The sequence below is a fragment of the Choloepus didactylus genome, chromosome 8 (genome assembly GCF_015220235.1).
Source record: "Choloepus didactylus isolate mChoDid1 chromosome 8, mChoDid1.pri, whole genome shotgun sequence".
In the NCBI taxonomy this organism is placed as follows: domain Eukaryota; kingdom Metazoa; phylum Chordata; class Mammalia; order Pilosa; family Megalonychidae; genus Choloepus; species Choloepus didactylus.
The window spans coordinates 30,809,728-30,825,364 of NC_051314.1; the positions used below are offsets into that span (position 1 = coordinate 30,809,728).

General features: G+C 36.4%; 1 protein-coding gene across 8 annotated transcripts in view; it reads right to left on the minus strand.

The window, feature by feature from the left end:
* Positions 1-15,637, minus strand: part of APAF1 (apoptotic peptidase activating factor 1) — a 110,257-nt gene that overhangs the window by 47,180 nt on the left and 47,440 nt on the right. For 5 of the 8 annotated variants that reach the window (XR_005218242.1, XR_005218243.1, XM_037845282.1 and 2 more), the window contains 3 exons: positions 14,194-14,325; positions 11,180-11,305; positions 2,383-2,544 (listed from right to left, as the gene is read on the minus strand). Coding sequence is in view for 5 of the 8 variants with exons in the window: in XM_037845282.1 (XP_037701210.1) it covers positions 2,383-2,544; positions 11,180-11,305; positions 14,194-14,325 (420 nt within the window). In the remaining 3 variants the exon portion in view is untranslated. The remainder of the gene's footprint in view (positions 1-2,382; positions 2,545-11,179; positions 11,306-14,193; positions 14,326-15,637) is intronic. The other 3 variants (XR_005218244.1, XM_037845283.1, XM_037845284.1) reach the window with 3 other exon arrangements.

Sequence of the window (15,637 nt, forward strand, 5' to 3'; positions counted from 1 at the left end):
CCATCTTGAAATATGTTTTATATAAAGGAAAATACATCACTGATGATCTCTCAAGCTGGCTCAGAGAGAAAAAGAACCTTTGTGAATAAATAAATGGACTTGCCAAATTATCATACAGAGCAGTTTCTCCCTAATGCTTGTTTATTCAAAAGAGAAAATGCATACTCATAAATGAAGATGATCAAAATAATATACAGCAGAGGCTTGCTAAATGAAATTAGCGCAATCATTTTTATTTCTCTCCAGAGCTTCCAAATTACTCCATTACAATCATTTTCCCATTTTTGAACAACAAAAAAGCTATTTTTGAGTAATTCAAGCTTCTTCATTTCAATTTCTGAAAGATTTTTAAATGCCAAATTTACCCTTTTGAAATTTTTGCCAAATAATAATAATATTTATATATAGTATCACAATTAAAGACCAAGTCATAGTCCTCAGGAAGGAAAAAAAAAGCTTCCAGTGGGATCCATAAAGGTGTTTAGTTAAGGTATAGCCTTGCAAGCATGCACAGATGGCAAACAGCTCAGGATCAGGAGGCCTAAAGCACAGGACAGGAAATCACAGTTAAAAAGCTTTCCAGGATGGGTCATTCTTAATAATTAGTGGCTGAGAGAGGTAAGAGAAAAGTTGGCAAATGCTGAATAGGTAGTTGTCCCAATTATTTGGGTAGCAAAAAGAAAACACCTAACAAGTGGAGTGGGCTAACCACAAAAGAGTTAGAAAGAAATAAGACGAAAAAGATCAAAGAGTAGGAAACTGAGATCTACATATAATTAAGGGTGATCTTAAGGTAGCTTTATTTATACACAGCAAAATATGGAGGTAGTCTATCGATTTTTAAAACAGGAAGCAATATAAAATTATTTTCCTCCCTCACTTGAACAGATCTTTTAAAATCTTCAGATTTTACAATTGCAGTGGTCCCAATTCAACTTAGGACACAAGGAGATTTAGGACACAAGGACATTTTTTTTCCTATTAGCTACCTGCTATGGGGACATAAACCTATAAGCAACCAAGGTCCAAGGTCATAGCTACTAGGTCTATAACAATCATATATACAATCTCTTAGTGAATTTTTATATAAATACATTGTATTTTTTAATTATGTCCTTTAAAAATTAATATCCCTTATTTAGTCTTTTAAAATTACTAGTAGAGCAGCACCATTCACAGAAGTCAAAAGATAGAAACAACTCAAGTGTCTATCAACAGATGAATGGATAAACAAAATGTGCCATAGAATGGAGTATTAGCCAAAAAAGAATGAAGTTTTGATACATGCTATAACATGGATGAACCCTGAAGACATGATGCTAAATGAAATAATCCAGACAACAAAGGGACAAATATTGTATGATGCCCCTTATATGAAATATCTAGAATAAGCAAATTCAGAGAGACAGAAAGTAGTTACCAGGAGTTGGTGAGAAAGCAAGGAAGGAATAGGGAATTATTGCTTAACGAGTACAGAGTTCATATTTTGGGTGATGAAAAGTTTTAGTAATGGGTGGTGATGATGGTATCATAACTTTGTAAATGTAATTAATGCCACTAAATTGGTTAAAATGGTAATTTTTATGGTATATATGTTACCATAATAAAAACATAAATTTTAGAAAACATTAAGAAGATGACTATCAGAACAGAATGTCACTGTGTCATGAATCAGAAGACCTAGCTCTCCCAATCAAAATGTAAGTTTGAAAGTTATTTGGCTGCTCCGAAACTCAGTTTCTTCATTATCATCATATGCTATTATAATCTGCTGTGCCCCTTGGATATTTACATCAAAAGACAATATATGTGAGAGCACTCTGAACACCACAAATATAAGCTATTATCAGATTGAAAAAACAGAAGGCATCTCCTTCTCAAATTTTTTGCCATCTTCCTCATTTACTTCATATATATCTCACAAACTTGTTCAGTCAGTGACAAGTATTTCTCTCTATCAGAGTTGGCAAATCATAAAATTTGAAAATCACCTAAACCAATGAGTTCCAAATTGTAAAACAAAGTGCAGAAAGTATTCCATGTTTAAATAAATTTGAGAAACACTAGATTCTAAACAACAGAAACTGTTCTGTTTCATAGGATTTCTGGGGCCTTAAATTAGTACATATTACGTGCTTCTAACAGAGAAAGCAATACATAACATTTCCCAAACCTATGTGACCATGGATATTTTCTCACAAGGCTTATCAACATCCCCTGGAGCACAGATCCAAAGAACTAAGAAAGATTAGGGATTCTGCCCAAAATCATATAGCTAGACTTTATTTATATCAATAAACAATATAAAGTGTAAAAATCAATACAGGCTTTAATTTTCTTTAAATTAGACTAAATTTGGCCTTTTAAAATACAAATACTTACAAAGACTTTATTTTTTGCTGCCACCATTATCCTGTCACCATCAGAAGACCAGGAACAACATTCCACTATCAATTCCATATCCTCTTGAGGCTCCTCTGAATTTAGGAAGAATTGCTTGACATTAATGCTTTTCCTCTCATTTGCTGATCTCACATTCCAAAGCTTCATATGTGGGGGGGAGGGGGGATTACATAATTTAATCACATCTCTAGAATTCCAGCTGAATTAAATGTCACAAACAATTATTCACCTAACGAATTATTTTTACCTGTGCATGACTTTTTATAAGATTTTTAATTAAGTACTCCAGTTTCATTCATCACCTTCCCAAAAAGAAAAAATCAGAAACACTGCCCAAAATGCAGACTGCAGAATGTAAAATTAAATGAATGCTAACAGAGCCTTACGTTGTATGGAAAAGGCTAAAGATTAGGTGTTGACAAGAAGGACCAGCCAGGGAAGAAAGAAATAGGGGAGATGAAGACTCACAACTTGCCACTGCTGCCCTCTGCTGTGCCAGCCATGAAGTTTGCTTAACATCTACCATATGCTTAGCATGAACACTACTACAGGACCCAGTTCAAGCAGAATTATAATCTAGCAGAGCATCTAGATACCTGAGGAAGTCCCTGAAAATAGAAAACAAAGAATATGTTGAAAGGAAGCAAGATACCTAGTGTGGGGTGGGGCTAAACAGTAGTACAAACTAACTGAATCTTGAGCAAAGGGTTACAAAATACTCTAAACTTCACTCACCAGCAACACCACTCACACAGCACGAAGGACAAAAGCCTCTGAGAAAATCTACCTTCATTTCCCCGGAACCTGAGTAGTACATACGCCAGCGTCACAGAGTGGTTGGTCATGGCTGCCATGCCCAGACCAAGGTTTGGCCAAGGATCAAGACAAGAAAAAGCTTTAACTAAGCCTCCAAAGCAATGCTCCCAGATAAAACCCAATTTGTCTGGCCAGGCACATTTTTAAATCTTTCTAGTTTAGAGGTATTATATATACTAAGAGATGGCCCAAACCAAAAGTTTTTCCCTTGCAACAAATATGGATAAGCTGGATAAAGTGAAAGAGACAGCAGATACTACAAATGCCAGCCTCCCCCTTAACACTAAAGAGAAAAGAAAAGAAGAAAAAAAAACTTAACCATAAATGCCAGAAGCTTCAGTCACATCAGCCGGAATATATGAGAAATCATACTCTGTTTCTCTCTTAATCTGAAAAACACAACAACCATTCCCAGAGTCTAAGAAAGTAAATGAAAACTAATACAACCCAATTCCATTGCAAATGCCTTAACTGCATCTTCTGCTTCTGAACCTAGTGAAGCCCTGACTCTAGTTCCTAACCAAGCAATGATGAAATCCCACAAATTGGGGGACCAAGTAAACTACCACCACCAGTGTTTCATTTGAGTAAATCACTGCACTAAATCCAGTGCCCATGTGTGCCCTGTGCCCCTGTGTGCTTTAAATGGCAATTTTAAAATAAAACCTGTATTTTGAAATATTTTATCAACAAAGCCTGAAAAACACATGCTTATCAACTTGATACCCTACAAAACACTTCAAAAATTAGAGAGCCATTTGGGACAGAAAATCATTTTATAGTTCCTCATCCTCTCAGAAGGTAGAAGCTTTAGAAGACTTTGACCTTGAAATACTGATACCCAACATCATTTTGCAGGACCTCTGCTTACTACATGTCACTGTATCATTGTGAACCAGCCAAAGACACAGGCTTAACAGCACTGCAGGAAAGCCGCCACAAACACGGCAGTCCTCACCAAGAGTGCTGTCAAGTTTGTCCCCTGCTGCTAGTGCTCTGTGCTCTACAATCACATTTTGACAATCAAACATGAATATAGAAATCAAAATCCTGTCCCTGACAAATGAAGACTTTTCAACATTTTTCTCTGAGTTTGGAGAAGTCTTAGATTGAATTGAGAAAGCAACCCAATTCACAACTACAAAACTCCTAAAAGGCTGGTGAGGATGGGGCTAAATCAGGAGGAATCGTTGAAAGTCTACTGAAATCCCCTCCCCCACTCTACACATCTAGGTCCTGACATGCCCTTACACGGGCTGAAGAATAAAGGGTTATTCTACACTTAACACAGCTGAGAATAGGGTCACCATGCCAAAAATAGGGGAACTAAGAGAGTCCATATCACAAATGTTGAGATCTCTGCCTAGACATCTGCCCAGTTTACCAGCCAGACTTACACACTACAGGTAGGAGACTGAAGATTCTTCTCTGAACACCCAACCAAATGAAGAGAAAAGACCTCAAGAATCTGACATCAGGAATTCACCATCAAAACACTGCAGCCAGATAACCCTATAGGGAAACCCATAATAAAAAAGTTCATAATTCCCAATCAGCTTTTTGGTGCCACACTCTAAAATATGAGCAAACAGACAAGCATTGGACAGTTGACATATCTCCAAAAGGCAGACAGAAACGAAAATCAACAAACAGAAAAAACAACAACTGTGCAGGAATATGAAAACTTCAAAAAAAAACCTATTAATATCCACAAAAAGATAAAAAGATATTGCATCCATGAAACAAGAATAGGATAATACTAAAAAGGGAGCAGATGATAAAAATAGGTAAAATGGGCACTTAAAAATATAGTAGCAGAAATACAAAATTCAGTATAAGGGTTAGAAAAGCTAAAGAAAGCTTCCTGAAAATAGAGCAATGGACAAACAAAAGAAGGGAGAGAAAAAACAAAAATAAAATAAAATAAAAACACCGTATTAAGAGTTCTTCAGAGAAAGAGAACCAAAAGGAGGATATGTGTGTGTATATGTGTATGTGTGTATGTATATTAATAACTTTATTATGAGAAACTGGCTCATGAGGAGGGCTGGCAAGAATGAATTTGTAGGGCAGGCCACAGGCTAGAAATTCCAATGAGAGTGATGCTGAATTCCTGAGTTCGAATTCTTTCCTTCCTGGAAACTCAGAAAGGTGTGAAAGGGGTAGTCTTGAGGCAGAATTCCTTTCGAACCCTCAGTTCTTGCTGTTAAAGACCTACAACTAATTGGATGAGGCCTACCCACATTACGGAGGGTATCCACCTTTACATAAAGTCAATTGATTGCAGAGGCTAATACCATCTACAAAACATCTCCACAGTAACAACTAGGTCAGCGTTTGACCAAACAACTAGACTCCATAACCTAGCCAAGTTAACAGATAAAATAACCATAATGAATATCAAAAAAACAGACATTCCAAATGAAAATGCTCTAAAACTGATGATGCGGATGTATGTACAACTATGTAATGATCCTGTGAGAATGACTGTGTATTCTGGATGGTTTCTATGCTGTGTGAATATATTCCAATAAAATTGCATTTAAAAAAAAAGTAATGAAGCAATGCTCACAGCTTTTATCTTTTTCAACAAGCAACATGACTCCCTTGACCAAATACATGACTCCCTCCTAAGGGAACAACAGGGGGGTGCCCCAGGGATGCCACCCCCTAAAACAATTGCATTAAAACAAAACAAACAAACAAACAAAAAACAGATATTACAGAAAGAGAAAACAGGAGAAGAAATCAAATTATTCAAGAAAGCATCCAGAACTGATGGATAAGCATTTCCAAAATGAAAGAAGTCACCAAGCACCAAGTATAATAAATCAAGACAGAATCACACCGATGTACATTATCATAAAATTTAAAAATAAATAAATAAATACTGGCAATAAAGAGAAGACCCTAAAAGTGTCAAAAGAGAAAAATAGAGCACATAAAAAGAATCAGAAATAAGAATTAGCTTCAAAACTTTTCAAGAGGAACTTTAGAAGCTAGAAGACAATGAAGCAATTGTCTCCAAAATCTTGAGGAAAAATTATTTCAAACCTAGAATTCTGTATAGACAAAAATATCAATTAAGTTTGAAGTTAGAATAAAGATACTTTTAGACAGGCAAGATCTCAAAATTTACCTCCCATACATGCTTTCTTAGGGAGCGAGAAGAGATGTACACCAAAGTGAAAGAGTAAATCAAGAAAAGAAGACAACAGAAAATCCTGTTAACAGTGGTTTTGACCCAAGAGAAAAGCAAAAGAGATCCCCAGGATGATGGTAAAGGGAAATCCTAGGATGGCAGCTGGACACCAGGAGTAGTAGCACCAATCAGAATGAAGCAAGACAGAGGGTTCCTGAAACGTTATTTCCAAGAAAATAAAATTGATCAAATATTCAATATAAGACTGAATAATTTAAGAGGCAATTTAGACAAAGGAGAGTTTGAAGATGAATTAGTGATAAGTACCCCAAAAAACTAAGCAAATGTAAGAGCTGAAGTATTCTTAACCCAGAGAAAACAAAAAGTTGTATGAGAAAGGAAAAAGGGCTCATCTTATACGACATGACTCAACTCTGACTATTCAGTGATGTAATTCCTAAACACTGATTTATTTAATCAAGACTATGAAAAATATAGGAATGGCAAAAATAGGTCATGTTTGGGAAGAAAAATAATGGTTCAGTTTGGAGAACAAGTAAGTTTATTTTAAGTGGCAACAATTAGCAGATTAGCAGTAAATTAGGAATGCAGGACACAGCACATAAAAGAAATGAAGGAAGGAGATAACATATCTGAAAGTCACTCATAGAAGACATGAGAGTTGAAGCCATGAGAGTGGATGAACAGGGATGAAAGAGAAGTGATGGAAGCAGTAATCAAGGTTAGATGCCTGAGGAACAGATATATTTTAATGAGCGGGAAAAAAGAGTTAAAGAAGGGGTTACAGAGATAAGAGGAGAGAAAGAATAAAACACTGATGTCAAATGAGGAGTTTCAAAAAGGAAAAACTGGTCAATGGGGGTTTGAAAATTGGTAATATAATAAAAAGAAGGATTTGAAAAAGAAAAATATTCTTAGATTTCACATTAATCCAAAGGGCAACAGACTTTACAACAAAAAGAATGGGGGCTGAAAATAAAACTGGACTTTATACTCTTCAAGGGAATATAGGGCAGATGGAAGCCAAGCTAAAAAGTAGTTAAGTAATGAGTGGGTAGACAGGAAATAGAGGCAAGTATAGATGACTTAAGAAATCTAGTCATAAAGGACAAGAGAAAAACAGAATGACTATATGAGAGGATAATATAATGAATATAATGAAAGAAGAATCAAAGGTTTTTTTACTTTTTGGTTTTATAAAGCTCATGAAGGCCCAAGAATGTTTCGAGGCTATGGAAAGGATTCAAATGAGAAGAAAAACTAAAGATGCAACACAGGAAAATAAATGGTAAAACAAGGTCCAAGGGGAGGAAAGAAAGGGACAGAAGGCATAAGTGGGGGACCTTCTGGGCACTGAGATAAGAAAAAAGAGAGAATGGGTAAAGAGTAGATTTTATTATGGTAAATTTTGAGGGGCTAATGGTGGTGAGCTCTTGGTGGGTGGTCTCAATCCTCTGACTATGTTTGAGGTAAGATTATCTCCATACAATGAAGGGAAGGCAGTGACAGGGACAGGGGCTTAAGAATAGCAGGAAAGGTTTAGAATAGGCACTATGGCAAATATAAGATCATAACTCAGCAGCAAAGGAGGCCCAGTCGAGTCATGCAGCATAAATTTGTATTAGAACCAATAAATGTCCTGGTTTCACAACTTATTTTAACTTGCAGTTGCTCATAATAATAGAATAATGCTAAGGATAATAGAATCTTCCTATAACTTGGAATTAGCAATGGAGATAAGATGGAAAAAGAATCTGGTTTGAGAAATCATTGACTTAGTAAAATCCAAGAAATAATAGGCTCTTAGCACTGAAAGGAATTCTTAGAAGAAGGTTGCCTTAACCCATCCACGGGTGTTCTGGAAAACCTTCAATGATGTGGATCATCCTAAAGGAAGAGACAGACATTTGGTATTTGCAACTAACATATCACAGAAGCAAAATCCATTTACCTGAATACTCTTAAGAATGTTCCAGCATCTACTAACAACTAGCTAAATTCTACAAAGTAGAATTCTACGCAGAAAGGGCTCCTGATGTCCTGGAGTAATTTATACAAAAATGTCTCTCAGTCAGCAAAGAGAAATCAAAGATTCCACCAGAGGATCAGCATCAAGAGGTTACCTTAATCTGCCTTGGAAGTCACCTAGTAGCATTAACAAATCTCTTTCTCTAGAGATTCTAACAAACAAAATAGCACCTTGGAAAATTCAGGTATTTCCACAGAAGAGGCATATGCTGAGAAAATCTATTAAGCGCATATTTTGGGTACAATACAGTATTGTGAACTATAGAGAAAGATACAAGAAGAAGATGACAAGGTCTCTGCACATCATAAGCCTATATTCAACCTTATCGAAGAAACAGAAGAGACATGTAATGACTGAACTGAACAGTACAATGCATTTACAAGTGGAAATCAGAGGGTAAACCAAGCAGTTTCTATCTATAGATACAGATATGGATATATAGATAGATCTATATATGTGTGTAAATACATGTTCTCAGAATCAAATGGATGAATAGGGACACTTTCTGAAGAAGGTTTTACATAAAGTTTTGAAGGTCACTAAAAAATACAAACAAGTGAATTGGAGGCACAAAACATACCAAAAAAAAAAACTAATGAAACATGTATTGGGTGGAGAACCTAAGATGGCGGCTAGGTGAGAAGGGGCAAAAAGCACCTCCATGAAAAATACTAGATAAAAGCCAGAAAGTGACCCAGAACACCACTGCCAGTGATGCACCAGCTGGACAAGGTCTGCTAAATCCACAGGGACCATGAACTTGGTGAAACCAGGAGTCTGCGTTCTGAAACGAGTGAGTAAGCCGCTGAATATACGGCAGTCACACCGGGGTGTGGGGAAAGCAAGGGTTGGTGTTTGGAGGCGGACTAGTTCTTTTTAAAAAAAACCCAAAAGCGGCTGCCGATACGGCAGCAAGAACCACACAGTGAAGCACGGCAGGAATGGGCTGTGTGAACGCCTCAGTATCTGGCGTGGAAGATAGCCTTTCACGCAACTGCTGCTAATTATCTCGGAGTGAGGCAGGCAGAGGTGAGCCAAAAGGGGAAAAAAACCACACCCCTTGCAGCCATCTTCCTGGCAGGCTGGGAAAGCTCCTGCCCGGTGCCAGGGCCTCAATCCAGAGCCACGCCAAGAAACCCAGCATGACGGGGGGTGTTTCCAGCAGCACACACACACACCAGAGTGTCAGGAGTGGACAATAGCCTTTCACGCACCCACAGCTAATTGTCCTGGAGCTCGGAACACTGAGCTGTGCGAAAAGGGGGAAATTGGCACGCCCCATACAGCCATCCTTACAGCTGGCTGGGAACGCACCTACACAGCCCGGTGGCCCAGAACTTCCGTTGAGGGACAGCATGCACTTGTGACATAGCACAACCTTCCCTCAGCAGAGGCCCTAGAGGGGCACAGCTTGGAAGAGGGCCCCACTTGGAAATCCCAGGGACCATACGCCACTACCAAAGACTTGTGGGTCAGCGGCAGAAACAATCTGTGGAGAGACTGAAATGAAGGTCTAAACTCTTGCAACAGCCTTAAATCTCCAGGAACAGCTGGGAAGTTTGATTTTAAAGCTGCCCTCCCTCCCTAACCACTCAGATGCATGCCCCACATTCAGGGCGGACAGCAACAACAACACACCCAAACTTGGTGCACCAATTGGACCCTACAAGAATCAGACCCCCACATACCACAAAGACAAAGTTGGGGAGAACTGACTTGAGGGGAATAGGTGACTCGCAGATGCCATCTGCTGGTTAGAGACAGTGTATGCCACCAAGCTGTAGATATGACAAATTAGAGATTCGTTTTTGAATAATCCTACATATCCTAAAAGAACCCTATCAAGTAAAGCAAATGCCAAGAGGCCAGAAACATGTATTGGGACAGTGGCTAAAAAAAAGTCACCAAAAAGTACTTTCCCCAGAACAGACAATTAATATATGGCAGCTAGAGGAAATAATTTGGATAGGAAAGAGAGTGATAGAATGATGGAAGATGAAAAGCCTTAGAAGTGAGTCTGATGACTCTGGGTTTACTATAATATATAATATGGTAGTAATTATGTTCCAATTTAAAGTGACAAGATGAAATGGTAATAGAAAATTATTCTGGCATCTCTGACTAGGTTAAGGAAAGGTGGAGAGTACATCTTAGAAGGCTATCAGACATGAGATGACAGACTACAGATTGGGAAGAGAGAGACAAAGAGGTCAAAGATGGACTGAACTGAAGACTTAAGACAGAAAAAAGGATAAATAGGAAAACAGAATGGCAGTAGAGACAAGTATAATAAAAATTAAAGAACAAAAATAAACTGGGATAGGATCTTATTTGAGAAGAAAGGTGGGGATTTAGGAGGAAGAATTTCATTAGTTAGAAGACTATAAATTCAGAAGCTGAGCAAGCTTTTTTCCCTATATGGCTTCTCAAAAAACAGGAAAATAATAACATAAAAGGCAGAATAAATAAATGCTAAATAAAACCAGTCTCCTTATAAACAACCCCATAGATCTTAAAATATTTATGAAACCATAGAATGGAACTTTAAAATTTAAAAATTCAAATTATATGAACTTTAAATATAAGGTTATAAACCATTCAAAAACAGTCATTATGACCAGCAGTTACAGTTAAATCAAATATACTCCTGGAAACTGAAGGAAGAAACTGTTTCTATAGAAATGTGAAAAACAAAAACCTATTTCCATAACCAATCTTAAGACTTTCCACAAAATTATAATCCATTTTAATGATGTACAAAAGTATACCTTTAATGTTCCATCAGCTGAACAACTGGCCAAAAGATTATCATCTGGTGAAAATCTGCAGTGATTGACTGAATTTGTATGGCCAAACATGGTATTTCGGCATTCTTTTTTATTCAAATCCCAGAGCTATTTGGAAAAGATGAAAAGATAACTAAAATCTAGTACTGAATAGGAAAAAGGTAGAAATCATCATGTGATGTTCTTTCCCTCCCATGTAAGCTTTTTAATTACAGGAAGATGTTTAACACACAGTAATACAAAGGTGCCAAGAATTTGTGGTTAACAAGTAATGAGACAGTCCTTAGATCAGCATCAAAATCTACTAAGGGACTCTAATATAACTATGACAGGCTTTTAGTCAGAGCACTAAATACATAATCATTGCTTATTTTTATTGACTGTTTGGAGTCATTATTATTTTACTCATCATTTGCAATGAGTAAGTAATATGTAATATGAATTAACCCCCAATTTTTTTATGCTACATTATCCAACTCCAAAAAATGCTCATTTCTAAGATTCTCCAACACAAATCTTGAATCTGTTAACTAGGCTAAAATCTAACATTCTGAAAACTGACTAAAAAATGCAAAGATAACCTTTAGATATAAATACATTTGACAGGAAATACAAGGGGTTAGAAGAGTAAGTTAAACAACATCTTGAGGAAGCAATCAACCAAATTCAGAATAGAAAGCATTCCACAGGACAAAATTACTCAATTTGTTTAACAAATTGATGGCACAAAAAAGAGGGTTGAGGGAAAGAGTAACTTTTATAGACGAAAAGATACTTAAGTGCCATAACAACCAAATGTCACAAATTTGGATTCTGATTCCAACAAACCTACAGTAAAAAAAAAAACAACTTTTTTTTAAACTCCTAGGGAAAAGGAATATGGACCGGTATATTATGAAATTACTATTAATTATATTAGGTGTGATAATGGGTTGTTACTTATGTTTAAGTCCTCAAAGATGCATGCTGAAGTTATTTTAAGTGAGATGACATGATGTCTAGGATTTGCTTTAAAATGCTCCAGCCAAAAAAAGGTGTGGGAGAGGAGATAAATAAATAAGAATGGCAAATGTTAGTAACTGTTGAAGCTGGATGATGGATAACATGGGGGTTCTTTTTCTATTCTATTTTTGGAAATACTTGAAAAGTATAAAAAATGCAAATAAAAGGGGCTAAAGTCATCTATGATGATTTATACCAACTCAACTAAACCCAGTGGAAGAAATAATTTATTCCTAAAAGTTAATTTTGATAGAAATCCAAAAACTTCAATGGCTTTTAGGAAATGATCAGTAAGTGAGTCAAGTCTATTTCCCAAGTCCATCTTCATCCCTGGTTCCCTCATCCAAGCCCTAAGTAAGCTCAGTTCTTCAGATAAGGCAAGTCACATGGAGCAGCTTCACATTTACATATTTTTATTGGCTTCTCTCAGTTTAAGAATTACAAGAAATGCTTTCTAATTGTCCTCATGGTAATGCAGGTGGGATATGGTAAGCCTTAAAGTAAAACTTGTCCTTAATTAAAATTGCTGCTAACCAACAACCCCATCCTCACACATCTTAAAGGTTGTCTATATTTAAAAGGAGGAAATACAAACTTCCTCAACCTACAAAATGTTAAAAAGGAACATCAAAAATTATTCATAAATAGTACAATAGTCTAATTTTTTTTCAGAACTGATTTTATTCAAATAGGGAAAAGCTTTTCTGAGTTAAATGTGCTACAATATTGGATAATTTTATATTACTACATTAGTCTGTAATTTTGGTCCAATCCAGTGTTTCAAATTTTTCTAAAGGTCTCCAAGAGTTCCATAAACATGTCTGAAGGGCACTAAGGAAATGGGGAGAAAGAGAGGGAACGAGAGCGATAGTAGAAATGAAGGCCTACATCCCCACTTCAACCTGAGCAAATGGCTTTATCTTTTATACTCTGAACTTCTGTGGAAATTTTCTTCTGGAGAAAAAACAAAAATAGTTTTACTTCCCAAAAAGGAAGGGGGCAATTTTCAATACTGTTTCAATACTTTCTAAAATTAAAAAAAGAAAAAAAAAACTCATTTAAATGTCAAAGCACAGAGTCTAGGAGGTTTTCCAGATTGAAATGTTTTACCCACCCACTCCCAAAAATGCAGTGTCTCATTGTGATGATGGTGTGACCTTAAGGGAAGAAAGGTTAAAAACCAAACCCAAAATAATCCAAGAGAAGTTAGTAGGTATCTCTAGGATCCCAGAAATTTTTATCTATCTTCAGCCTGCCACTTAAGGATGAAACAGATATAGTCTTTTATAATTAATAATTTTAAAATATTATCAAACATAAATGGAAAGAATATTTTTTTTTTTAATTTTTTTCTTACTTGGACCTCTTTTCCCTTTTTCTTCTAATAACTGAACCTCTTTTTTTGAATCAAGCTCTACTTGTGATTCAAGTGAAGCTGACCTCACCTCATGCATTCCGTCTTCATAGAGCTAGATTTCAGACCCTTGGCCAATCCAAGTATTCCATCCTCTTGGCCACTGGGGTTTATTTTTAGCAATGAGCATGTAACCCAAACTGGGTCAATAAGAATCTTCCCTGAAATTAGATCTATGGGATCTAGGAGAAAGCATGTTTCTTTTCTCTGTTATTTTGAACTGCAAAACCCATGTAAAGCTGGAGCTAAGGGTGGACATATTTCCTGCCACCCAGAGAGCATATGTCTGAACCAACAAAGAGGAAAACAGAACTGAGAGATGGGGAAGGAGTCAGATTCTGAGAATGTAGTATGACCATATGAATTCAGCTATACATGAAGTCACACTCCCTCTAGACTTTTCATTTACCTGAGCCAATAATATCTTTTTGTTTATTTGTTTGTTAAAGCTAACAGGAAAGTTCCTACCATTTACAACCAGAAGAACCCCAATTAATACGATATGTAAGAAAATAAAAAGGAGACATTTTGATGTCTCTAATTCAAATTTACCTATATAATTTCTGTCATTCAAACTTACTTTGAGGAAATAGTCACTTGACCCAGTGGCTAAGAGAAGGTGATGACTGTTGTTTGTGAAATGGCAGCAGTTGACTTGCTCTGAGTGTTCATCATAGGTATATAGTAGTTCCCCAGTCATAGAATTCCAAATCTAAAGAGAAAAGGAAAAAAAAATTGACAACTACCCCTTATTTTCAAAGAGAGAACAGAGGAGCAAAGCAACTATGAGTCACTTTGTGCTATCTGTTCTGTTATGGCATTGATCTCCCAACCTGACACGATGTTAATGGATATGGCCCCTCCCCTGAAATGGGACAGTATTTTGCCTGGATGCTCTTTTAAAAAAAAGTAATTGCAATTCTCACATGTATCTATCTACAACATTCTTGAAGGGAAAGATTTCATATGTTCATATGAATGACAGCAAGCAGAGAAGTACTATAAAGGGATGGCATAACAGACTTCAAACTGGAAGGATTAAATCCAAGACCTGGTTCTATTCCTTAGGATTTATGTGTCCTGATCAAGTCTTTAACTTACTTGTATCTCAGTTCCCTCTATAAAATGGGGATAGTTATACACAATTCAAGGTATCAAATGAGATAAGGGTCATGTTAAGTATTCTATAGACTCTAAGATACCATATAAAGAAGGACAGATAATTCAGTGGAAAAAAAAAAGAAAGTTTTTAGAGTCTGAGAGAAAGCTACATTTCAACCCTTGTTCTACCACTTAATGTTAGCTTGGGCAAGTGACTTCATCTCTGAATCTGTTTCACAATCTGTAAAATGGGATCAATATTGACTTTGCAAGTTGTAGTGAGGAATTAATAATATAAGAAAGCACATAGCATAGAGCCTCACACAGTATTAGGTTCTCAATAAAAAGTAGTTATTATCATTCTAGTTATTATGGAAGAAAATTAAATGGTCTGTTCCACATAGCAACAAGCAAAAGAAACAAATTACCTAATATATCTTCACAGGGACTTAGACTTTTTAGAGCTAGTAATGTCCCTTCCTCTCACAGCATTTTCTTGGTATCTTATTAAAGTGTTTATTTGGGAGTTCTTTAATGGGTATTTCTGCCTCTTATCTTATATTTTGAGTCCTTAGTAAACAAAAACTCAGTATTTTTCCTCCCAAAAACCAAAGCAAGCCTGACATAAATATTCATTGTTTTATTTTGAATTTGCACTCCACTAAGGAATACCAAAATTTTTGCAGTAAAAGGTAGAAAATTGAAGCCCTGGCAGAAATGCCAACACAGTTGGAACTACAGGAGAACCTACTATGCCCTAACTTTCTGGATAAATAGGAAGCTCCAAGCAGTTACTCACAGATGCAAAACCCAAAGAATCTAATCCAACTTTGGAGGTGCCCAGAAAGGCCAACTCCAAATCTGACTCAAAGTAGAGGATATAGAATGAATTAATCAGTTGGTTCTTAAGTCCCCTAGAGAGT